The sequence below is a fragment of the Podarcis filfolensis genome (genome assembly GCF_964270895.1).
Source record: "Podarcis filfolensis genome assembly, chromosome: 16".
In the NCBI taxonomy this organism is placed as follows: Eukaryota; Metazoa; Chordata; class Lepidosauria; order Squamata; family Lacertidae; genus Podarcis; species Podarcis filfolensis.
The window spans coordinates 41,650,666-41,672,483 of record NC_139620.1 but is presented as its reverse complement, the minus strand read 5'-3'; the positions used below and the strand labels follow the sequence as shown (position 1 = coordinate 41,672,483).

The window sequence follows — 21,818 nt, the reverse complement described above, 5'->3', positions numbered from 1 at the left end:
CCTCCTTGGTGTGAAACTGACACTTCTCCAATTTCACCCACAGCTGGTTAGCTTGCAGTTGGCTCAACACTTCCCTGACGTCCTTTACATGTTGCTACTCATTCTCTGAATATACTAACACGTCATCTAGGAACGCCACGCAATTCTTGTAGAGCAGAGGTCCCAGGACGTGGTTCATGAACGATTGAAAACATGCTGAGCCTGCTTGTAATCCAAAGGGCATAACGAGATATTTGAAAGCCCCCAAATGGGTGAACATGGTGGTCTTCCATTCATCCCCCTTCCTTATCCGTATCAGGTTGTATGCTCCCCTCAGGTCCAGTTTAGTAAAAATCTTTCCCTTCCTCACCCTGGTCAAAATGTCATCAATCCTGGGCATAGGGAAAGCCACTGGTTCCGACACGGCATTTAGGGCCCGGTAGTCCACGACCAGTCTCGGTTTATCCGTGTTTTTTTTGTCTACAAAAAACACTGGGCTGCCCCCCACCGCTCTGGACTCTCTGATGAAACCTCGCTTCAGGTTTTTATCAATAAACTCCCTTAACTCCTGCATCTCCCTGTCTGACATGGCGTACAGCTTGCCTACTGGGAGCTGGGCCCCAGGGACTAGATTGATTTGGCAGTCAAAGGCTCTATGCGGTGGTAGTTTGTCTGCTTCCCTTTCGCTGAAGACATTGCTTAGGTCAGCGTATTGTTTGGGCACCTTCCCTTTGTCCGTTACTTCCATCCCTGCTAGGAAGGCCTTTGCCCCTTCCGGAGCCTTCCCCTCTTTGCAGTGTTCTAGGCAATGTGCTGACCCAAAGGAGACCACTCTCTGATGCCAGCCCACTAGCGGATCATGCAACGCTAGCCAGCTCATCCCCAAAATAATGGGAGCCCCTCCCAAGGTGGCCACATTGAACGCTATTCTTTCGGTGTGCCTGGCCACCCTCATTACCATTGGGACGGTCTGTAGGCTGACTTCTCCTCCCAACAGCTCCCTCCCATCGATCGTGGTCACCTGCAAGGGGTTACTTAAAGGGATGGTCTGTATCTGGTGTTCAGCTGCAAACTCCTTACTCATAAAATTACAGGAGCTGCCTGAGTCCAAAAGCGCCTTTATCTTTAGTGGGTGTCCGTTTGGCAGCTCTAGCAACACCTCTATCACTAGAGCTGGTCTTGGAGGTTCCGGCGTGGGCACTTTTACTGCTCCTTGGCCTGGCTGCTGTGCCCTGACGGTGGCAGCCAGGCGTTGGCTTTTACTTGCTCCTGGACTTCCTCCTCCTTTCCCCCAACAGCTCCCGCCATCCCTTGCCATTCCTTTCTTTGTGGACAGACTCTGGCAAAGTGACCTGGCTGCTGGCAGAGATAACATTTCTTGGCGCTCTTCCCCTCCTTCTTCCGCCCTTCACTGGGATTTGAAATTGCGCGCGCGCGCGCTGTTCCAATTTCCATCGGCTCCCCTGGCGGGAAAGTTGGCTCCGGAATCTCTGGAATGCGGAAATCCCTCCAACGCTCCCCTTTCCCTTCCCGCTTCTCCAAGGCTCTCGCCTCCTGGCGCGCTCCAATGGTGAGCGCTGATTTGGTCAGCTGGTCCATAGACTCCGCCCTGGGCACCCGGGAAAGTTCGTCTTTCACCGCCGAAGAAAGCCCCTCTTCGAAAAGCATTTGAATGGGTTCCGCCGATAGATCCCACCCCAATTTGTGGATCAACATGGTAAACTCAGTCCAGTACTCACGGACAGATCGGCTCCCCTGTTTGCAAGCCATCAACTGTCTGCGCACCACTCCCTGCTCAATGTCGCTAGAAAACATCAGGTCCATGGCGCGAAAAAACTTCCTCGTGTCCTTCAGGACGGCATTATTCCCTGCCATCAGGGGTCTAACCCAGTCTCTTGCCCCCCCTTCGAGATGGCCCACCACAAACGCCACTCGCGATTCCTCGTCGGGAAAGTCGTCAAACTGCAGATTGAGAGCATACTGCATCTCTGTCCTGAAGGCTTGATAGTTCCTGGGATCCCCCCCCAAACTTCTGCACCAATCTTGGCATCTTTCTTGCCAGTGGGGTCCCTTTTGCCTTTTCTGCATCCTGCGCCCTCCTCTCCTCGAGCCTCGCCGTTTGCAGTGCTAGCTGGACCTCCAACACCCGGTACCTTTCTTCCAGGCTTGGACCCGCTCCAGCTCCTCCTGCTTCTCCGGTTCCGGCTGGGTTGCTCATGATGCCCCTCTGCACAAGCTGCTTTCAGGGACTGTCGGATTGCTGTGATGGGATGATGAGCTGCTTGTGCATGAAATCCCTAGTCCCTCAGAGTTTGGCTATGTACGCAAACCTCTGTCTGTAACGGAGCTCCTAAGCATGGCTCCGTCAGTCGCTGGTAGAATCCGACAGTGGGCGTTTACGGAATTTCTTCCAGCATAAAAGCTCCTTAACGGAAACCCGCCTTCTGGACTCTCGGCGTGACAGTTTCCGGCGAGGAGTGGGTGTCCCTATAGGAGGTCCTGAAACCTCCCCACTGTTTTCGCTGGAAGTGTCTCTGAGCCATCCTCCCGACTCACTTTCCCTAGGAGCTCCTTCCCTCCCCCTGCTGGTTCCTTCCTCAGCTGATAAGTCTCTCTCAACCTCTGGGAGTCCCTTCACCTCCTGCTCTCCCGATGGCAGTTCCCTGACAGGTATTGTTTAGTGCAAGGGAAAGGAAGGCCTGTTCTGTAAGTAATCTTAACCAGGGTAGCCAATTTTAGAAGTCCTACTGAAGTGGACTCAGTACCCCATAGCCAAGGGGGCATTTCATTCTCTAGATCAGGAGAGAGGTCCGGAAATTGGCGTTCCAATTTAGCATCTTGCACTATTCCTTGGAAGGTGGGGACGGACTCTTCAGGCATGTATAGATATATGCCATCTCCCGAACACTTTATTGTGGCATTTAATTTGCAAAGTAAGTCTCTGCCAAGGAGGTTTATTGGGCTGCTAGTTAAGAGTAAGGTGTGTTCCGCCAGCAAGGGACTGACCTTAGCTGGGTGGAAGAGCAGACAAGTGTGGGGTATCCTGTCCAGCCCCATGACCTTTCTGGTCTCTGATCCAGGTTCCAGGTGGCTATTTGCTAAAGTTGAATACGTGGCTCCCATATCTAGTAAACGTTCATAGGGATGCCCGTTGATGTCAATCGTGCAAATGGGGTCTTCCGGTGATAGCGCAAGGATGGGGCAGATGGCTTGGGTTTGGTCGGGATCCCCTCTTAATTGTCAATAAGGCTCTCCATCTCACATCATTATGTCGCAAGGAGGAGGTGGGTATTCTGGTGGGCGCATGGGTGGAGCAGTAACATTGGTCCGATGGGAGTTGGGTGGATTTAAGGTGGCCATTTGAGATCTCATGTTCTGTTGGGGCCGGTGGTTCTGGGGTGGTAGGAGTGGAGGTGCTTGCGGACCATAGGATGCAGTAGGTTGGCCCCCATATCCCTGGGTTGTATTAGAACAGGTTGGGAAGGGGCATAGCTGTTATTTCTCTCATAAGGAGACCTTAATTCCTGTCCTCCATAGGCTCCTGTGTTGAGGTATGGGCAGAACTTTTTTATGTGCCCTTCTTCTTGGCAATTATAGCATCCTCCTGTAGTGAGGCCCCATGGTCTGAGTGCGCTAGGGGGTCCTCCTCCCTGGGACCCTCTTCCTCTTCCGGTGCCCTTACCCCGGTAGGGGTTGGGTTCCATGCTCAGGGCCAGCACATGTTCGCTCTCTTGCCTAGATTCTTTCCACTTTCTCTCATCCTGGGTGTTATAGACAGACTTGGCTATCAACAGAATCTCGCTTATACTTTTCCCTTCATAGCCAATTCGGAGGTTGAGAGCTGCCAACGTGGGGATCCAGGGCACAGTCCTTCAATGGCTGCGCTCGTTTCTCTCTGGTCGGGGACAGAGGGTGGCGCTTGGGGGGGAATTGTCATCGCGCCACTCCTTGGTGTGTGGAGTACCTCAGGGTGCGATACTCTCCCTGATACTTTTCAACATCTTTATGCGCCCCCTCGCCCAGCTTGTCCGGAGTTTTGGGCTGGGTTGCCATCAGTATGCCGATGACACCCAACTCTATCTGTTGATGGATGGCCATCCTGACTCGGCCCCAGACACACTGACCAGATGTTTGGAAGCTGTGGCTGGATGGTTACGTGGGAGCCAGTTGAAGCTAAATCCTTCGAAGACAGAGGTCCTGTGGCTAGGACGGGACGATATGGGATTGGGGGGGCAACTCCCATCTCTTGCGGGGGCGCAATTAGTGCCAGCACCGTCCGTTAAGAGTTTGGGTGTAATCTTCGACACCTCCCTTTCCATGGAGGCACAGATTGCAGCTATAACAAAGGCGGCATTTTTCCATCTCCGCCAAGCTAAGCAGTTGGCTCCTTACCTCTCTCGCCCTGACCTAGTCACTGTGATCCACGCGACGGTCACCTCCAGACTGGATTATTGCAACTCACTCTACGTGGGGCTGCCCTTGAGACTGACCCAGAAACTCCAGCGGGTGCAGAATGCTGCAACGAGACTCCTTACGGGGTCTTCGCTGCGAGATCATATTCACCCAGTGCTATACCAGCTGCACTGGCTCCCGGTGGAGTACAGGATCAGGTTTAAGGTGCTGGTTTTAACCTTTAAAGCCCTATACGGCCTAGGACCCTCGTACCTATGGGACCGCCTCTCCTGGTATGCCCCACAGAGAAACTTACAGTCCTCAAATAAAAACATCTTGAAGGTCCCAGGCCACAGAGAAGTTAGGCTGGCCTCAACTAGAGCCAGGGCTTTTTCGGCTGTGGCTCCGATCTGGTGGAACACTCTGTCACAAGAGACTAGGGCCCTGCGGGACTTGACATCTTTCCGCAGGGCCTGCAAGACAGAGCTGTTCCACCAGGCCTTTGGCCAGGGCACAGCCTGACTCCCTCCCTCGGCAATCTTCGCGGAGCTCTGGCCCAATGGTTGCCAGTGGCTTGAATTAATTAATTAATTAATTAAATTAATTCATTTTATAATGAATGATTTTAGAGTTTTGTTTGTGCTGTACTCTTGTACTGTTTTATTGTTGTTAGCCGCCCTGAGCCCGGCTTCGGCCGGGGAGGGCGGGATATAAATAAAATTTATTATTATTATTATTATTTCTAATATCTGGGTTGGCTTTTTCTTTGAAGAAGCCCTTTACAATGACTTCATGCTGGGAGTTCTCCGGGTCTATTCCTCCCCATGTTTTAATAGCGGATACAAGCCTGGTATAATAGTCCGAGGGATGTTCGTTTGGTCCTTGTAGGATGGATTGGACTTTGGTCCAATTGACAATGCGCTGACCAGCAGCTTTTATTCTGCCTAATATGGCCTTTTTGAACAAATTTAAACACCAGATCCCGTCAGTGGTGTTGTAGTCCCAAGTTGGCTCATTCCGTAAAACTTGGGTTGTGAGTGCTTCTGCCCCTGCGGGCCGGTTTGCCTGATAGTCTGGGAGTTCTAGCGCCTCTCCTGCTTTGGTTGGAATGTCTGCTTTCTCAGCTTCATTAAAGAGGGTGTTTAGAAGTACATGAATGTCTGGCCAGGTGGGTTTGTGGGTTGAGAAGATGGCACTAACTTGATGGTGGCACTTGTCTGGGTCATCACTCAAGGAGGGCATTTGGTTCGACCATGTGACTAGGTCTGCAGTATAAAAGGGTTGGTGCGTGTATACCATCCGGGGGGGGGGTGTCCATTGGGCTCTAGAGGTGGGATCGGTAGAGCCCTTAAAGGCATCTGAACCACTGCTTGGCTAGAGGTTCCCAGTGGCTCTACTGGTTCTTCTAATTAAATGAGGTTCTTTGGCGCGGCACCCTTTTTCGCCTTGGCTTGCTGGCGAGTGAGTATTTGGCTAGTGCTGCCCCCCGCTCCTCCTCCCCTTGATTCCATGTCGGTATCTGAGTCATTATTTGGGGCAGATGGTGTTACCCCTTGGTAATAGAAGGGAATCAGGGCTTGTTCGATAAATCATCTGTGGGGTGTCCCTCGTAGGGGGAGCAAGGGCTGTTTTCTGGGCTTTAGCAGGGGCAGCTGCAAAGAGGGGGCTCCATGAGGAGCCCAAAGTAATCCCCTAACAGCCTTGAAGGCAGTTAGGTATTCTAGCTGACGGGGCTTCTCTTCCATCAAGTGCTTTCTTAGATTGTTTAAACGGTCTTCGTTAAAAGAACCCCCCGGCGGCCAGCGAAACTCAGGTTTCACGGAGGCTGTACCGGCGGACCAGGATTCTCTGCAGAGGTCCTCCAACTTCTGTCTGGACAATGCTTTATGGCCTGGTATTGACTTCCAGTAGGTTATAACAAATTCAAGGAGAGGAGACAGGGTCCCTCTGGGACTGGGATGGCTTCCGTGAAGCCTTCCTCCCAGAGGAAGCCCGCTCATTTTTGGAAGCCTGGGTACCCATTTTCTTAGTTCACGCGTGCCTGGGATAAAGAAGGGAGACAGAAAAGGGGGTTGGTAAGGATTTCGGGTAACCTATACAGGGGTTTCTCTGATTCTTCTATCTTCCATTGCCTAACAATTTAGTGGGGTTTTTTTTTGAGCCCTAGCTATCTGGTTTCCTCCCCAGACCCTCGGCACTCATCCTTTCCTTTTTCTTATTCCTCACTCTGCCAAATGTTTCCTCACTCTGCCAAATCCTGTTTCCTCAGTCTGCCAAATCCTGCCCAGTTCCTCCCAGGCTATCCCTCCTGGCAACCTCCTACCTATCGTCACAAACTTGAGGAAAAGGGATGTTATGCAGTGTGGTGCCAGCTCAGGTGACCCCTGGATAGAGTTTTTGAACCGGAATACCCCCCCCCTGCTTTCAGAAGCGGGCTCACGCACGATACACGTGTTATGTGGCACGACTGGTGCGGCTGCGGTAAGGATAGAAAGATAGTCCCTTCCAGCCCCCTGGGCGGCTGGCTGGAAGATCGGAAAAAGAGCTCCAACCCCTTGCTTTCAATGAGATGCCCGTTGCGGTGAGGTGGGTGTTTAAGTCGGTCCTCTCCGTCTTACTTCCGGGCTCTCGATTGGTGCGGCTGGCTGGAGTGTTTAAGACAAAGAGATAGAGCTCAGAACCCCCGTTTTGGGTCAAGCAGTGGTCCTCTGTCTCTCTCACTAACCGGACCAAGAGGAAGGTAAGAAAGAACGATAGATAAGAGGGCAGAGAATTAAGTTGCCAGGAGATTACCACCCCCCTTCCCACCAGTGCACTGGATTTTAACTTATACTCACGTGCCTTCAGCTGTGATCCCGGGATCGTTGAATAAGCCGGCCGGATCTCTCTTTGCTCCCTGGCTGAACCCCTTGAGGCTGGTCGATTACCGCCCTGAAGATGGCCAGGGGTCCAGAGGGATCTTCCCAGGCAAAACGGCCCAGTGCCGGCTGAAGACTTTGGGGCTCCCGGTCAGCAACACGGGAGAACCGCAGCCCCACATTGGGTGCCAAACTGTTACGGAAAATCTAGGTGCGAGGCTGCTCTGCCACCTAGCTCGTCGGACTAAGTCTGCGGGTCCCTGCGGAACAAAAGGAGTGCAGCCAGAGACCGGAGCAATTTAGAGAAGATCCACGTTTATTGCGCAACAGGTTCAAGGTAAGATTGATGGGGTGTCAAGAACTTTTAAAACTTCCCACCATTACCCCAGATACAGTTCAAAAGCATCATCACTACATCATTGCTACATCATGATTACATCAGGAAAGGGGTGGGTTATACAGGATTAACATATGGGCAAAGGAGGGGGGAAACATGCAGAGCGGAGCATGTATTGAAAGGCACATTTTATGTACCGATGATTAGAGAACAATAGGGTCTTAGTTTATATAGTCTAGGGGCGCAGGGAGAAAAGGGGCACTTTTATTTCGGGGCTTGAGTTTTGTGTGGTGCTTGGTGCGACACAATGGAGGGGTTGGAGGGTCTCTGCAGGGCAGAGTGCCCTCGAGGTCATCGCCTCGAACCCTCCACAGGCTTTATGGGAATGGGAATGGATTACAAACATGACCCCCCCCTTTCTGCTCCGTAACAGTTGATCAAAGAGTTCACAATGATGTGTGAACAACTGACCTGTCACTGGCCAGTTTAAAGGACCCTAAGAAGGGAGAGTTGAGTGGTGGCAGTGACTTGTGGTTGAGCATCCATGGCTGGCACTTAGAAGGCAGCCTGAGCAGGCACCCTGGTCCCCTGGGCACAGGCTCCTTGACCATGCTGAGATGTTTTGCATTTCTATTTCAATGATCATGGATTTTTAAAATCTGCATCTTTACTAGTGATGGAAAGATGTGCTACTTTTGGTTCTTTCAGTTTCTCATTTTTCCAAACTTAAATTCAGTCCTCCACATTTCCACAGCAATTTGTGATTTTCTTTTTGGAAAATTCTTTTTGAAAAATTCATCAGAATGTTCACATTAATGTTTCCCAATAAACACATTTTTGTATGCAGTTTTGCAAGCAATTTTCCCAAACACAAGGCACATTTGTGTATTACTTTCACAAATATATTCATTTTTATACACATTTTTTCCTAATATTTGCATTTTTGTTGTTGTAAATGTTGGTTAGCTGGAGAACTGCATCACAAAGTTTGGATAGGTGTAAATTTTGGTTGCCTTGAAATGTGAGCTGAGCTGACTTTCTCCTTGATCTATACATATAAATTAGCACATGAAAATTGTTTGCAATTCTGTGTCCTCTTTTTTTGCGGGGGGGGGGGATGTGTAAATAACCACCCTAATGAAGAAAAAAAGTGGTACAGAAGTCAACATGAGGAACGTGCCCCTCTAGACGCAAGATCCTTAGGTTGAAGGCTAAATCTCTGTTTATGCAACCAAATAGGAGGCCAGTTCCGTGTGCATGCAGGTGGAGATGGGGACCTAGGCAGAAGCTTTAACATGGAAGTGCATGGAAACCTCTGTGTGGATCAGGGCCTGGCTTCAGCTCCTCTATAAGCTCCCTGGTCTGACTGGTTTCATTGCTGGAGCAACACCACCCATCTAGCTCCACGCTCCAGCCTACTAGGACAGTAGCTGCCATTAAGAGCCCAGTGGTTTGAACATGTTCCAGTAAGGACTGTTGGAGTCAAGGAGCCTGCTGCTCCTGCTTGCATTGTTTGCCAGCCCCACCTACCCTGCACCCTTGCCAAACTCCCCACCCCGCTTGCCAACCCCCAATTTGCACTTCACCCAATGCCCCCATCCATAGCTACGGGGGGCTAGCTGGTTTTTTGTTTTCTTTTTTGCCCCAGAGGAACACCATTGAGGCTCCCAACCTGTGTGTACACAAATGTTTGTGGAGGGGGCGCCAAACTCGGTTTTTGACCCAGGTGAAATGAAGCATGGTTTCACCCCTGCCCCCATCTCCTCATGCCTCCTTTAATGCCCCATATCCCTGTTGGAATATTCTAGAAAGAATAGAAAGAACTTGGTCTTAAACAGGTTGCTAGGCAATAGAAAAATCTACCCAGCAACAGGAGCCTTTATAAAGGGCATGTGATCAATAAGGGTCAGAGTGTCAAGTGTCAGTATGTAAATGAACATGAGTCAGCATTAGGTCTCTGGCTGGATGGCTGGAAGAGGAAAGGATTACGTATGTTATTTTATATTTGTATTTGACCAGTGTAATTTGTTGTAAATAATAAAGATACTCAATTAAAACAAAACTCTGTTGCAAGTCTATTAAAAGAAGAAAACCCAAGAGTAGATGCTGCACACACATCAACAATCCCCACAGCTCCTTCAAGTCCCCCATATGTTCACAGTTCCTCTCTCTCTTTCCCTGCATTGTTCAAAAGTCTGCTGTTGTTTAAAAATTGCCTTCTTTTTAGCTCCCCTGCCCTGAGTTCATGCAAATCCAGGACTGTGATGCAAATCCTTCCACAGATGAAAGACTTACGTTTTTATGCATAAAGGAGGACATACTTAAACTATCATGGTTCTCCTCCTCCAAAAAAAGAATGAAAGGAATCTGAGGAATTGTGGTTTGGAATTGTAGGGTTTGAGGTTTTTGTTTTGCCTTGTTTAGCTAGAGATTGCTAGTCCTGAGGAAAGGGGATTGACCATTTCAGACAGTTTGTCGGGTCAGCATGTGGGTGGCTCTTTCCCTTCTTGTCTTTTTTTCATCATGTCATAAGACTTAACCCAGTGAGAGACCTTGCTCCTTGCTCCATTGCCTTTCTATCCAGCTTCCAAGTTGCATATGTAGGACCTGGTTTCCTGCCAGCTTGTGGGTTCTGCAACTTATCAGTCTGAAGCTTTGCAGACTGGCTCATTCTGCAATTTGACTCTCTATTGATCCTTTTTGGGAAACATGAAGCTGAAGTGATTATCCCAGGGGATAAACGATTTCCTTGGAAATATATTCACCCAGTTGGTTTTGTGGGGGTGTGGCTGGGTGGCTGTAGCCCCATTCTTTCCAGGATTGGCTGCTCCTTGCAGGAGGCCTTCCGGGCAGTCCCACAAAGAGTGTTTCCAAAGGGGAGAGCAGTGGGCAGAGCTGGAGGCAGGGGAGTGGGCTCTTATTTTGTAGGTGCCCTTTCAAAGCCACCAGCAAATGCTGTGCTGCATTTCAGCGCATGGAAATATGACTCCTGCAGGGCAAAATCGAAGGCAGCGCTCAGAGGTGAAATGAAATCTAATTGCTACCATTAGTTTAATTCTGCTGTCTCGTTTATGAATGGCTGCCATCAAATTGCAGCTAATTACCGCCAGCACTTTGTACGTGAACAGCCATTCATTTTCAGACCTGATTCGTTTCCTTCTCTCCCCCTCTCTTTAAAAAAAGTCTGCCTCATGAACTTGCTTTGGTTTTCTTTTCCTCTGGCTACCGTGCTCTATTTCTTTGGCCACTCTTAACGGAAACACAGCCCACCCAGGATACATCAACACTACAAACTTGATCCCCTTAGCCACATAGGCCCATGTGCAGAACTGGCCTTGTTACAGGGGACACTTAAAACATGTACAGTGGTACTTCGGTTTAAGAACAGCCCTGTTTATGAACTATTTGGTTTACAAACTCTGCAAAACCAGAAGTAGTGTCTCAGTTTGCGAACTTTACCTTGGTCTAAGAACGGAATCTGAACAGTGGAAGGGCCCTGGGCGGCAGAAGGCCTCATTAGGGAAAGCGTCCCTTGGTTCAAGAACGGTTTCAGTTTAAGAACGGACCTCCAGAATGGATTAAGTTCGTAAACTGAGGTACCACTGTACCGCTGTGAGTAATCGATTTCTTAGTGTGGCAGCACCCACCCTAGGGAACTCCCTGCCTCTTGACACCAGGCAGGCATCTTCACTGTGCTCTTCAGCACCTGCTAAAAGCAGTTTTGTTTCAACAAGCTTACATGGATATATAGAATGCTGACATGTGTTTTTAATCTGTTGTTGGTTTATATTTGATCTTAAATATGATTTGAATGTTTTCAGTAGCTGTTCTTAACTGTTATTGATTTTGCTGTTTTATTCTTTTTGCAAACCACTCTGGCATTTTTTCTTCTTACAATTGGGTGGTGTATATATAAATGATATGAAATAAATAGAATCATAGAATTGTAGAGTTGGAAGGGACCCCGAGGGTCATCCAGTCCAACCCCCAGCAATGCAGGAATCTCAGCTAAAGCATCCATGGCAGATGGCCATCATCCAACATCATGAACAACTCTCACTGTCAGAAAGTTCTTCCTGATGTTTAGTCGGAATCTCCCTTCTTGAAACCTGAAGCCATTGTTTTGAGTCCTACCCTCAGGAGCAGTAGAAAACAAGCTCGTTCCCTTCTTCCATGTGACACCCTTGAGATAGTTGAAGATGGCTATCATATGTGAATTATATCAATATCCTATTGTAAATTACAAATAAATAATTTGTCATTCACAAATCACAAAATTCACAAATTTAAGCATTAAAAGTGAGCCAGAAGGAGTCATCATGGAAAACAAAGGCTTCCTGAGCATAAGCCCCTTCCTCTCCTTTCTGTTCAGTTGGCAGGAAGCAGTTCATGCAGTTTGAGTGGGCCAACAAGGCAGCGGAAGTCCTTGGCTGCGATTTTGAGGAGCTCACAACAGCCGTCTTCAAGCACCACCTCCAGAGGATTATTGAGCAGGTCACGTCTGGAGCCGGAGGACAGCTCAGCCAGGACCAGGGCTGGTCGGATGGTAAGGGCCTTTCCTCATGCAAAGTTAGCAGGGGAAAGAGAGGCTCCGTTTTGACAATTCCCCTCCCTCCATCAACCTTGGGTTGAATATGCATGTTTGAATCCATCTTGGGAACAACTCAAACAGGTACAGATAGATTCCCCCCCTCGGCCCATCTAGTGCAGCATCCTGTTTTCACAGTGGCCAGTCCACAAGCAGGACATGAGTACAGTAGCAGCACTCTCCCTGCTCATGATTCCCATACTGGAAGCAACGTGCTGTCTCTGTGGCTAGGTGTTGATGGTAAACTTATTTTCCATGAACTTGTCTAAACCAATTTCAAAGCTACCCAAGTTGGTGGCATCACTGTATCTTGTGGCAGTGAATCCCAAGGGTTAGCTATGTGCTCTGTAAAGAAGTGTTTCTGTTCTGAATCTCCCACCATTTAGCTTCACTGGATGACCCCTTTGGGTTCTGCTATTCAGAGAGAACAAGAAAAACTTTTTTCTCCACTCTTTCTGCACAAGACATTGTTTGATACTCCCTGGGTTTTAGTTTTATGAGAGAGAAAAGCTTCTCTTTCACCGCACCATGCATAACATTATTAACCTCTGACCTGTACCCTCTTGCTCTCCTTTTCTTTAGAATAAAAATACCCAGTTGGTGTACCCTTTCTTTATAAGAGAGTTTATCATTTTGCTTGCCCTTTTATGAACCTTTTTCAACTTTGCAATGTCCTTTTTGAGGTGAGGCAGCCAGAGTTGCACACAATATTTCAAGTGTGTTCACACCATAGATTTGTATAACAGCATTATAGTAAAAGCAGTTTTGCCCTTAATCCCTTTGCATAGCATGGAATTCACCTTGTAACAGGGACCTGTGAAGCTGCCCTGCTCACCCGACCTCAGTATTGTCAGTGTAGTAAACAGAAAGAGGCAGCTGAGGCTCACAGAGGCCATTCTCAGCTCTACTGCCAAAAAGGTCCTCCTTAGAGATTCCAAGCCCTGAACCATGAGCAGATTCCCCACACTGAAGTCTAAGGAAGGGCTATGGCTCAGGGACAGAGCACTTGCTTAGCACATGAAAGGTGCTAGGGTCAATCCCTGCCAGCTTCACCAGATAGGATTGGGAAATACCTCTGTGCCTGGTGAGCCAATGATCTGGCTCAGTACAGGCAGCTTCCTGTGTTCCTATGGAGAATGATGGGCCCACCAAATCCAATGCAGTCTGCTTTGGTTGACAGCAGTGCTGTTTTCCCCCCGAAAAACAGGTGCCAGAACTCAACATGAATGTCTCCCTTGTTCTCTTATAATGGCAATGGCACCCACCGGAGAGTTCTGGCCGAAAAAAAGCCCTGGTTGACAGTAGCTGTCCTATGCCTGAGCTTAGGCCTGCTGACCAAGCACATTTCTTACCTGGAAGTTGCACCTGAGACCTTCTGTATGCAAAGCCAAGTGCTCTTTCACTGAGGTCTGGGTTTTTTCTGCATATCACTTCTCTCTCTGCCTCTCTGTCACACACCTTATTGTTCTGCCTCTCTTAATTGTGGCACTCATGCAATGATTAGGTAAGTGTGGACACATTTGCAGGCAGTGATGCAGGAGGAGAGGAAGTGCTCACAACCCCGTATCCAAGGACCACTCCCCCCTCCCTTCTAACTAGCACTCTGTGGGCCACAGCATGCAAAGCCACCTTGTCAGAGGCAAATTGCCTTCAAATTTTTGACTACAACAGGGGCAATCAGAGGTAACATATTTTTTTTTGCACTTGAACACAAAACAATGAGATTGGTTATTTAAAAATAAAACCCTTTTGATTTTCAGCCCTTTAAAAAAAAGGTAGCTAAGCGCAGCTGGCTTTCCAAACAGCTCTTTGAATTGTAAATCTGCCAGGTATTTGAAAGCAGGAAAAGCGGGTTGGAGAAGGAAGGCGTAACCAAGATATTAGCTGCCTACTGAGATCTGGGACAGGCAACAAGCTGTTTGCGGCCAGCTGTCTTGCTGTTTTTTGCCTTGACAACGCCCCTCCCTCTGCTTTTCTGTAACTCTTTTCATCTACTGCCTCCCGCCCCCCCACTGCTACCTGCTTTTGTGCACTAAGTAACAACCAGTGTTTATTCGTGGCTGAAATTTGCCAAGGAATGGCCCTGAAAACAATTTAGAAAAGATGCCAGCTGTGGTTGGTTTCCTTAGCAACGGGCTCAGGTTCCAAGCATGTAAAACCCTCAAAGAGGCACCTGCTTCCCCTTCTTCCTTCCTTAAACTCTCCTCCAATCAATATTTCTAAATCCCCTACCCCAATTCAGGTTTTTTGCACCAGGAAAAGATCTGCCCTCCCAAGAGGAACAGGAGCGACAGAGCTGCTCCTGGTGCTGAACCCTGCAGCTGTTGGCAACATTTAAGATCTCTCAGTGCATCTAACTAACATTCAGATCAGTTTGGAAAAGGGACAACTGCAAAAGGACATGACAGAAGTTTATAAAATTATGCACAGGATGGAAAATGGAATATATGTATTTATAGAGTGAGAAATTTTTATCCCTCTCCCATTATACTAGAATGGGGAAGGAGGTAGTCACCAAATTAAATGGATTCAGAATGGAGGAAAGTCATTCTGCACACAGATAATGTTTGAAACTGTTTTTCCAAATGCAAACAAGTTTTTGTTCTTAATGGATCTTTGATAAACAAACAACTTAGTGGAAGAAGACTGAACTTTGTTGAACAAAACAGGCTTCTATACCCACATACAACAGTGCAAAACCTCCCCAAACAGACACAGTCAACGAACCCCCTTCTCATTTAACACACGCACACACAAATAATCAATCCCCAACAAACATTTACCCAAGCAACCAACACATAGTACCAGACCACTAAACCAAATCCCTCCTTAGGCCTAAGAAACAACAGCAGAGTGGCTCTTCTGTCTGGTTTGCAATGCAGCAACCTTGACCCACATCCAGGCACACTGCATTTAGGTTCAAGCCCTGTTATTTATACCCAGCCGAGATAGGCAAGGCTTAATGCCTCAACCGCCTCCACCTATACTGATTAGTGTCATGTTTACATCCTCCCAGTCCCATGATCTGGGTAATCAAGCCCCAACTTGGCCCTCTTCAAGGGTAGAAGTGCTCCTGCAAGGACTTAAAGCGGCCTTAAATGAAGGGTTAATTGTGCAAGGCCACCAAGCCTCCTCATCCATCTTCTGTGTTTCCACTACAGGAACTCAGTGCCACAAGATGGATATGGACTTACATGGCTTTAAAACAAGCTGGGGGAGGTATGGGCCAATGGCAGTGGGCTGGGCTATTCCCTTCAAGCCTCTACCTGTCCATCATGATTTGGATTTTTAATTTTGATAGTTTGTGTCCCATGCTGATTCCCTGTTGAAAAGTTCCAACGTGATGCTGGTGGTTTGGGTGCAGGTTGTATTGGAGACTGTGTGCCCCTCTCCTCGTTAGAATACGTCATGCATCTGATGGAGTGGCCTCCTGCATTACAGGGAGGAGTTGGACTAGTCCCTTCCAACGCTACAGTTCTATGATTCATGCCCTCCAGACATTTTGGATGACAGCTGCCATCAGTCGCAACATCAGACAGCCCTGCTGGCTGGTGTCCACAGGAGCTGTCACTCAAACATTTGGAGGGCACCAGGTTGGTGAAGACTGGCTTATGCCATAACAAATGGTTAGTTTTCTTCAGGTGCAACAAACCTTTTGCTGTTTTTTTCCTGCAACAGACAGACACAGCAGTTGCCCTGGTTGGAAATTGCTTCTGGTTTGATCGCAAAGCTCTGAACTAACAGCATGTGGGGAGGACTGCTGAGCAGCCATGCCCAAAGGCACTGTCAGGAAAATTAAGCAATCTGTGTCTCTCTCCTTCAGGTCCCAAGATGACAGGTGTGGAGTGCGTGGAAGGGATGGCTGCGGGGCTCTATGAGGAGCTGTTTGCAGCTGTTGTGTCGCTCATCAACAGGTATGTTTGTCTTTGAATGCTGCAAACTCACTTTTGGAAAAGTAGGCCTTTCCTTGGCTAGATCACAAAGATGTGATGAGCTATTGGAAGAGCTGAGGGGTTGTTGCATCTTTCTGGGTTTTCCACTGCCCATGACACCTACATTTTAAAAAAGACTTCAGTTGAAAGTTGGAGAATAAATGAGAGGCGGGTGTTTGGTATGGAGGGAATGCCATTTGTGAAGGATGCTTGCAGCGGAAGAAAGATGTGAAAGGGCCATAGCTCTGGGGCAGAACACCCACCTGGCATGCAGAAGGTCCCAGGTTCCATCTCTGACAGCATCTCCAGGGAGGACTGGGGAAGTCCCCTGTCTGATACTCTGGGAGCCACTGCCAGTCAGAGTAGACAACACTGAGCAAGGGGGACCAATGGTCTGACTCTGTCTAAGGCAACTTCCTGGGTTCCTATGTGATCCTCCATCAGGGTGAGTGTCTTTAAATCATCTGTTGCTTTTGCTGTCCAAACATGTTGGAGAGAATATGTAGCATCTTAGTCTGGTTTTCTTGGATGTTGAACATAGAGAGCTAGGGAGACATCAGGGAAGAGCGGTGCCTTTTTATATGTGAAGTTTCATTTGCCTTTGAGATTCTCCTCCTCCTGCATGAGAACATAGTTCCACAATAGCTTTTAAATATGGTTTTCTGTACAGTTGTTGTCAATGTTAATGAATGGTGGTATTTAAATGTTTTTTAAATAAATAAGAAGATCATGTGTGTGCCTCAGCCATCAAGTAGCTGCCAGGGGTGGGAAGTTCAGACCTGCCACATGCCTTAACTGACTTTTAGCTCCACTAATGCTGACATCACTTTGTCCTCAGTTCTCCTCTTTGCAATCTAGATTCTTCTTGCACAGAAATCCCAAGGAGAATGTGGGGAGCTCTCAAGCACCCGGCAGGCCCGCAATCTAATTTTGGAAACAAGTTCCATCTTCAAGGTGCAACTACAGAGCTCATTGGCCCCTTGAAGCACCTGAAATTCCCAGCATGTTGGGCCTCTTGGTTGGTGGGCCTTGGAGTCAGGCTTCCTGGGATGGACCTTTCCCAATTAGTGCTCATTTCCACACATAGGTTCAGCCTCCTTCCCATTCAGCAGTTGGGTTAGTTCCTGCCGTGTCCTTGCTTCCATTAAGTGGGACACCCTGTTGTTATCTGCATAGGTGTAAAGATGAATTTGTTTGTTTTGTTGTTGGTCTTTTTATTTTAAAAAAGAGAGCATGTGGAGTGAAAACTGTGGTGTGCTGAGAGCAACTCTTGTTTACTTATTAATAATGGATGTGACTTTGCAGGATTGACACGAAGGTTACCAGCATGTTGAGATTAATGTGCCCACTTGAGGGAGTCAAATAACAAGCTTCATATGGGGCAGGCGGGGGGACACGGAGAGGCTTGCTTCCTAATAAAAAGGCTTCATTAGACTGGATCCAAAGGTCAGGAGGGAGAGGCCTTGGTTGCCTCTTCTGTCCCAACAAGGTGGTGGTTGTAGTAATTACTAGATGTGCTGTCAATCTGCTGCTGTTGTTGCTGGGCTGGGAGTGGCTTTTCCTTGTGGCTTCACAGCTGCAGAAAATGCTGCTTAAAGCTTCATTGGGACCAGGCTTGGAAAGTGCTAGCAAATCCTCTTCCCAAATGCCACACCAGCCATTGATGTAGAGAGCACACCTCCTTGTGCAAAAATGCCATGTATCTAAGGAATACGGCTTGCAAAAACTGTGTACATTGGCTAAAATTGCATACAAAAATGTTTGTGTTAGGAGCAATGCACCTAAAATGCTGGTGAGCATTTTTCAAAAAGAAAAAAAAATCATAAATGCAAAAATGTGATGAACTAAATTTAGGGTCCAGGGGGAAGAAGGAAACCAAAACGGATAGATTCATCCTTCCTGTAAGGATATCAGGGGGTTACTTGAGAGCAATTAGGCAAATGCCTCCCTGGTAGGCTGTAAAGCCTCGTTATTGGTGCCAAAAAACCTTCACCATGCAGAGCGCCACTATTCCGTGGCTCGCTCATTCACTGGCAGAATCTGAGAGTGAGCGGTCCTCAAACCTTCCCCAGCAGAGTCTTGACGCCCAGTCTGCGCTTGCCCTCTCTGTGTGAAAGCCTACTGCGCAAGGAGGGCGTGGGTAACAGAGGACCTCTCTCCTCCCCGCTTTGCTCAGGCAAGGTGTCCTGGCACCGCCTCCAAGCCCTGAAGCTCCTCTCCACTGGAGGCGTGGTTACTCTCCTCCGCTGAGGAGGTGCTGCTTCTCATGATCTTTGGGGGCTCTCTGTAATCCATCCGGCTTTTCCCCTCTCGCCCCTGAGCCGATGGCAGTTCCCTGACACTTCCCTAGTTACATAGTTCTTAGATCAGAGAGATTTTCTTCTGCCTTCAAATCTTAGAGGTTTTATTCTCTGTCTTAGCACTCATCTTTGGGAGAATGTGGTATTTATGGCAACTTCTCTCTTGAATATCACTTTCACTGTGTGCTGTGCATGCATGCATTCTTCCTTTCCCAAATGCAAAAGAATCATCTTGGCCTTTTAAGTGACCCAGGTGGAAATGCAGCCTGTCATAACAACGTAAGAAGAGAGTCCTGTAGCTGGACCAGGCCAATGGGGACCCATCGAGTCCAGCACCCTCTCTTCACGGTGGCCAACCAGATGCCCATTGTGGGAAACCCACAAGCAGGACCCAAGCACAAGAACATTGTCCCACGCCCTGTGGTTTCTGGCATTCAGAAGCATTGCTGCCTCTCCCACTGTGGAGACAGAGCAGAGCCATCTTAGTCAATAGCCACTAAACCTCTTTTAAAGCCAAACATTGATGCTCCTTTTTGAGTTTAAAACAAACTTGAATAGCTTTTGGGTATCACTGCACTTTCAGAATTGCAGGGCACATCGTTAGCTATGACTTGAAATTCTCTGGAGTTAATTCTAAATAGAGATTTCGTTTGTTCCGGGAACTGGGCAGAGGTGATGCGGATGGCCACAAGCAGTGCTTTTTTTCTGGGGGTATGCAGGGGTATGCATACCCCTAAACATTTTGTGAATCTAAGTTTGGCCTCATTGAGGGGCAGTATTTCAATGTGAGTAGGAAAATAAGAGTACCCCGGCCTAAACATTTTTCAAGAAAAAAAGCACTGGCCACAGGTGCTCCTTCTCCCTGCTTCTAGCCATTGCAGGCAACATGTTTTGTTAACAGTCTCCATTTGAAACAAAGCAAACTTCCCTTCATACTTGTCATTGGCACACAGGTAGCCAGATGTTGCTTCTTGCCTTGTTCAGTCAGGCTGGAGAAGGTGGGGACACAATTTGATGTGGGGCCAAGTCTCCAGTACACTTTGCCGTGTTTCAGGCTGATATTTCCTGCCACATTTCCTGTCAGTGTTTGTAAAAAGCAAAAAAAAGGTTCTGACCTCCCTTTGTTGCCTCAGCCTGGCCCTCGGACCCTTGTCGGCATAAAAGAGTCCACGAGAAAAGTATCCTTGCAGAGTACTTTCTGCTTTTATTCTTAAAAGTCTTTCTGCAAAAGGGACTGACCAACTGCACACACATCAACACTACCAGCTTTCACTAACCAACCAATCAACACAACCCAAACTAACATTTCTCACACTATATATACATATACTATACTATATACATATACTATATATGAGTCATATATATATATATACTATATATGAGTCAGCAGGTAACTGACTCATGCTGACCCAGCTTTTTTAAGCATTAAAGAAGCAGCAACCAATTTTTAGCCGTGACATTTCCTACCATTCCTGCATAGTAAAGCTTGCAGAAGGGGAAGAATGTGGCTCTTTCAAAGCTGTTGTTTCATGGCCGTTCAGTGATGTCTGGGCTATGAAGGTGATGTGCACAGGAAGCAGGAGTGATCTATCCTGCTCATATACAATTTTCTGAATGTTGCTTGTGTGCTTTGGCCCTGCTCATATGTGGGAGAAACCTGGAATAGACAAGGTTACAAGGGACATTGGCATCAGCCTGTGATGACACGTTGGGTCCCTCCCAACTCTGGTTTCCCTTTTTGAAATATGGCAACCCTAATCCTTCATATTGTTCCAAAAGTTGTGTGCCACCCCCACCCCGACTCTGCAAGATTCCTGGGGGTTCGAGGCACTCACCCAGAGTCTGTGTTCCTTTAAAGTATTGAGAAACAGCAGAGACCGTTATGGCCTTAAGAAATATGGTTTATTCACTTATTTACACCTTCAATCTGCATGGAGGGAGTCCAGCTCTTACAGCATGCCTTCAGCCAGCCTGTCCAAAATGAATCCCAGTCTTTCTTCTTCCCAGCAGCCCTTACTCAAAACTCCCTTTCCCAGTTACCCTGGCAGCCTTCCAAACCCCCAGTCTCTGTTCACCCCTCAGGGCAAGGGAAAGGACAGTTCTCTTGCATTGCCAATGGCTCTCCATGATCCTGTATTATTTCTTAATGACCCTAGCTTGACTGGGTCATTTTGCATAGGCTAGCCCAGGGGTTCCTCTGTGGCTTGTATTTCTCCCTTCACATCCCAAATAATCAAAATCCTACCATTTATAATTTTATAGGGTTTATGGGGGTCTCCCCCCCAAAAAACTATAACACCATCAGCCGTCACTTGGCTCTGCTCAATGACCCACCCTTGCATCGTGGTGTTCACCTTCTGTTGTCGGATATATCTGTTTTTATGTCCCTGTGTTTTTATGTTTGTACATATTTTATGGGCTAATAGCCGTAAATAAATAAATAAATAAATAAAATAAACACCATGTTTAGACTATGACTCCCATAAACCCTGACTATTGGCTGTGCTGGACTGGAGCCGGTGGGAACAAGGAACCTGCTGATGGCAACATGTGAGGGGCACTGCTGGGCCCCTGAACCAGTTCATGTCTGCCTTTTCTTTCATGGGTGGTGGGAAGCTGAAAGTAGATGGTGCTGCTGAGCTGCAATCCTGCTTTCTGCTTTTTAAATTATTGCAAGGAAGGTTTTTACATGAGAGGGTGCCTGGGAAAGAGAGGAGGGGGTCAGAGAGAAGCCCAGACAGTCCTCGGATTAAGAGCATCCATGGCACCCTCTGGAGGCTTCACCCAGAGCAAAAGTCCTGGCAAACCCCCTTAGTTTTACCCCTGCAAGAACCTTTGGCCTGGTCTGGAAGCAGATGGGTAGCCTGTGCAGAGATTTTAACAATGGTGTTCCATGTTGCTGACCCCTTCAGCATTCTGGCCACTGGATTCTGCACCAGCTTCTGCACCAGGTGCAATGGCAGCCTCACACAGAGCACTTTGCAGTAATCCAACCTTGAGGTTGCCAAGGCATGGATTACAGTGGTTGGGCTATCTCCATCCAGGAACAGCTGTAGCTGGTCAACCAGATGAAGCACTCCTTTTACCTTGCTCTGCTGAAACCAAAATGTGGCATCTATTCCAATGAAATATGTATCTGGCTTCTACCAGTCAGCAAGTTTTGACATCTACTGCTAACCTTGTAAGGAGTGAATGCTCTTTGTGTAAGCAAGGTCTTTTTAAAAGCCCTTCCTTGGGTCCCAAACATTGAAAAGACTACCTGGAGTTCCATCCACAGCCAAAGGCCTTGAGATGATCTCTGCAGATATTGGACCACAAAGTCTTTGGATGTCTTGCCCGCCTTCTTAAACTAGAATGCTACAGACATAGGTCAGACCCTGGGGCCATCTAGCCCATCATCTCTCCATGATTTCAGGAAGAAGTCTATGG

At 47.9% G+C, this 21,818-nt stretch overlaps 2 protein-coding genes across 3 annotated transcripts in view; one reads left to right on the top strand and one right to left on the bottom strand.

The window, feature by feature from the left end:
* The window catches only part of TFIP11 (tuftelin interacting protein 11), a gene marked incomplete at its 5' end in the record, with an annotated part of 601,324 nt that overhangs the window by 105,022 nt on the left and 474,484 nt on the right, over positions 1-21,818 (bottom strand). The window lies entirely within an intron of this gene.
* Positions 1-21,818, top strand: part of MYO18B (myosin XVIIIB) — a 266,462-nt gene that overhangs the window by 64,976 nt on the left and 179,668 nt on the right. The window contains exons 14-15 of the mRNA XM_083589603.1: positions 11,939-12,112; positions 15,978-16,068. Of these exons, the coding sequence (XP_083445729.1) occupies positions 11,939-12,112; positions 15,978-16,068 (265 nt within the window). The remainder of the gene's footprint in view (positions 1-11,938; positions 12,113-15,977; positions 16,069-21,818) is intronic.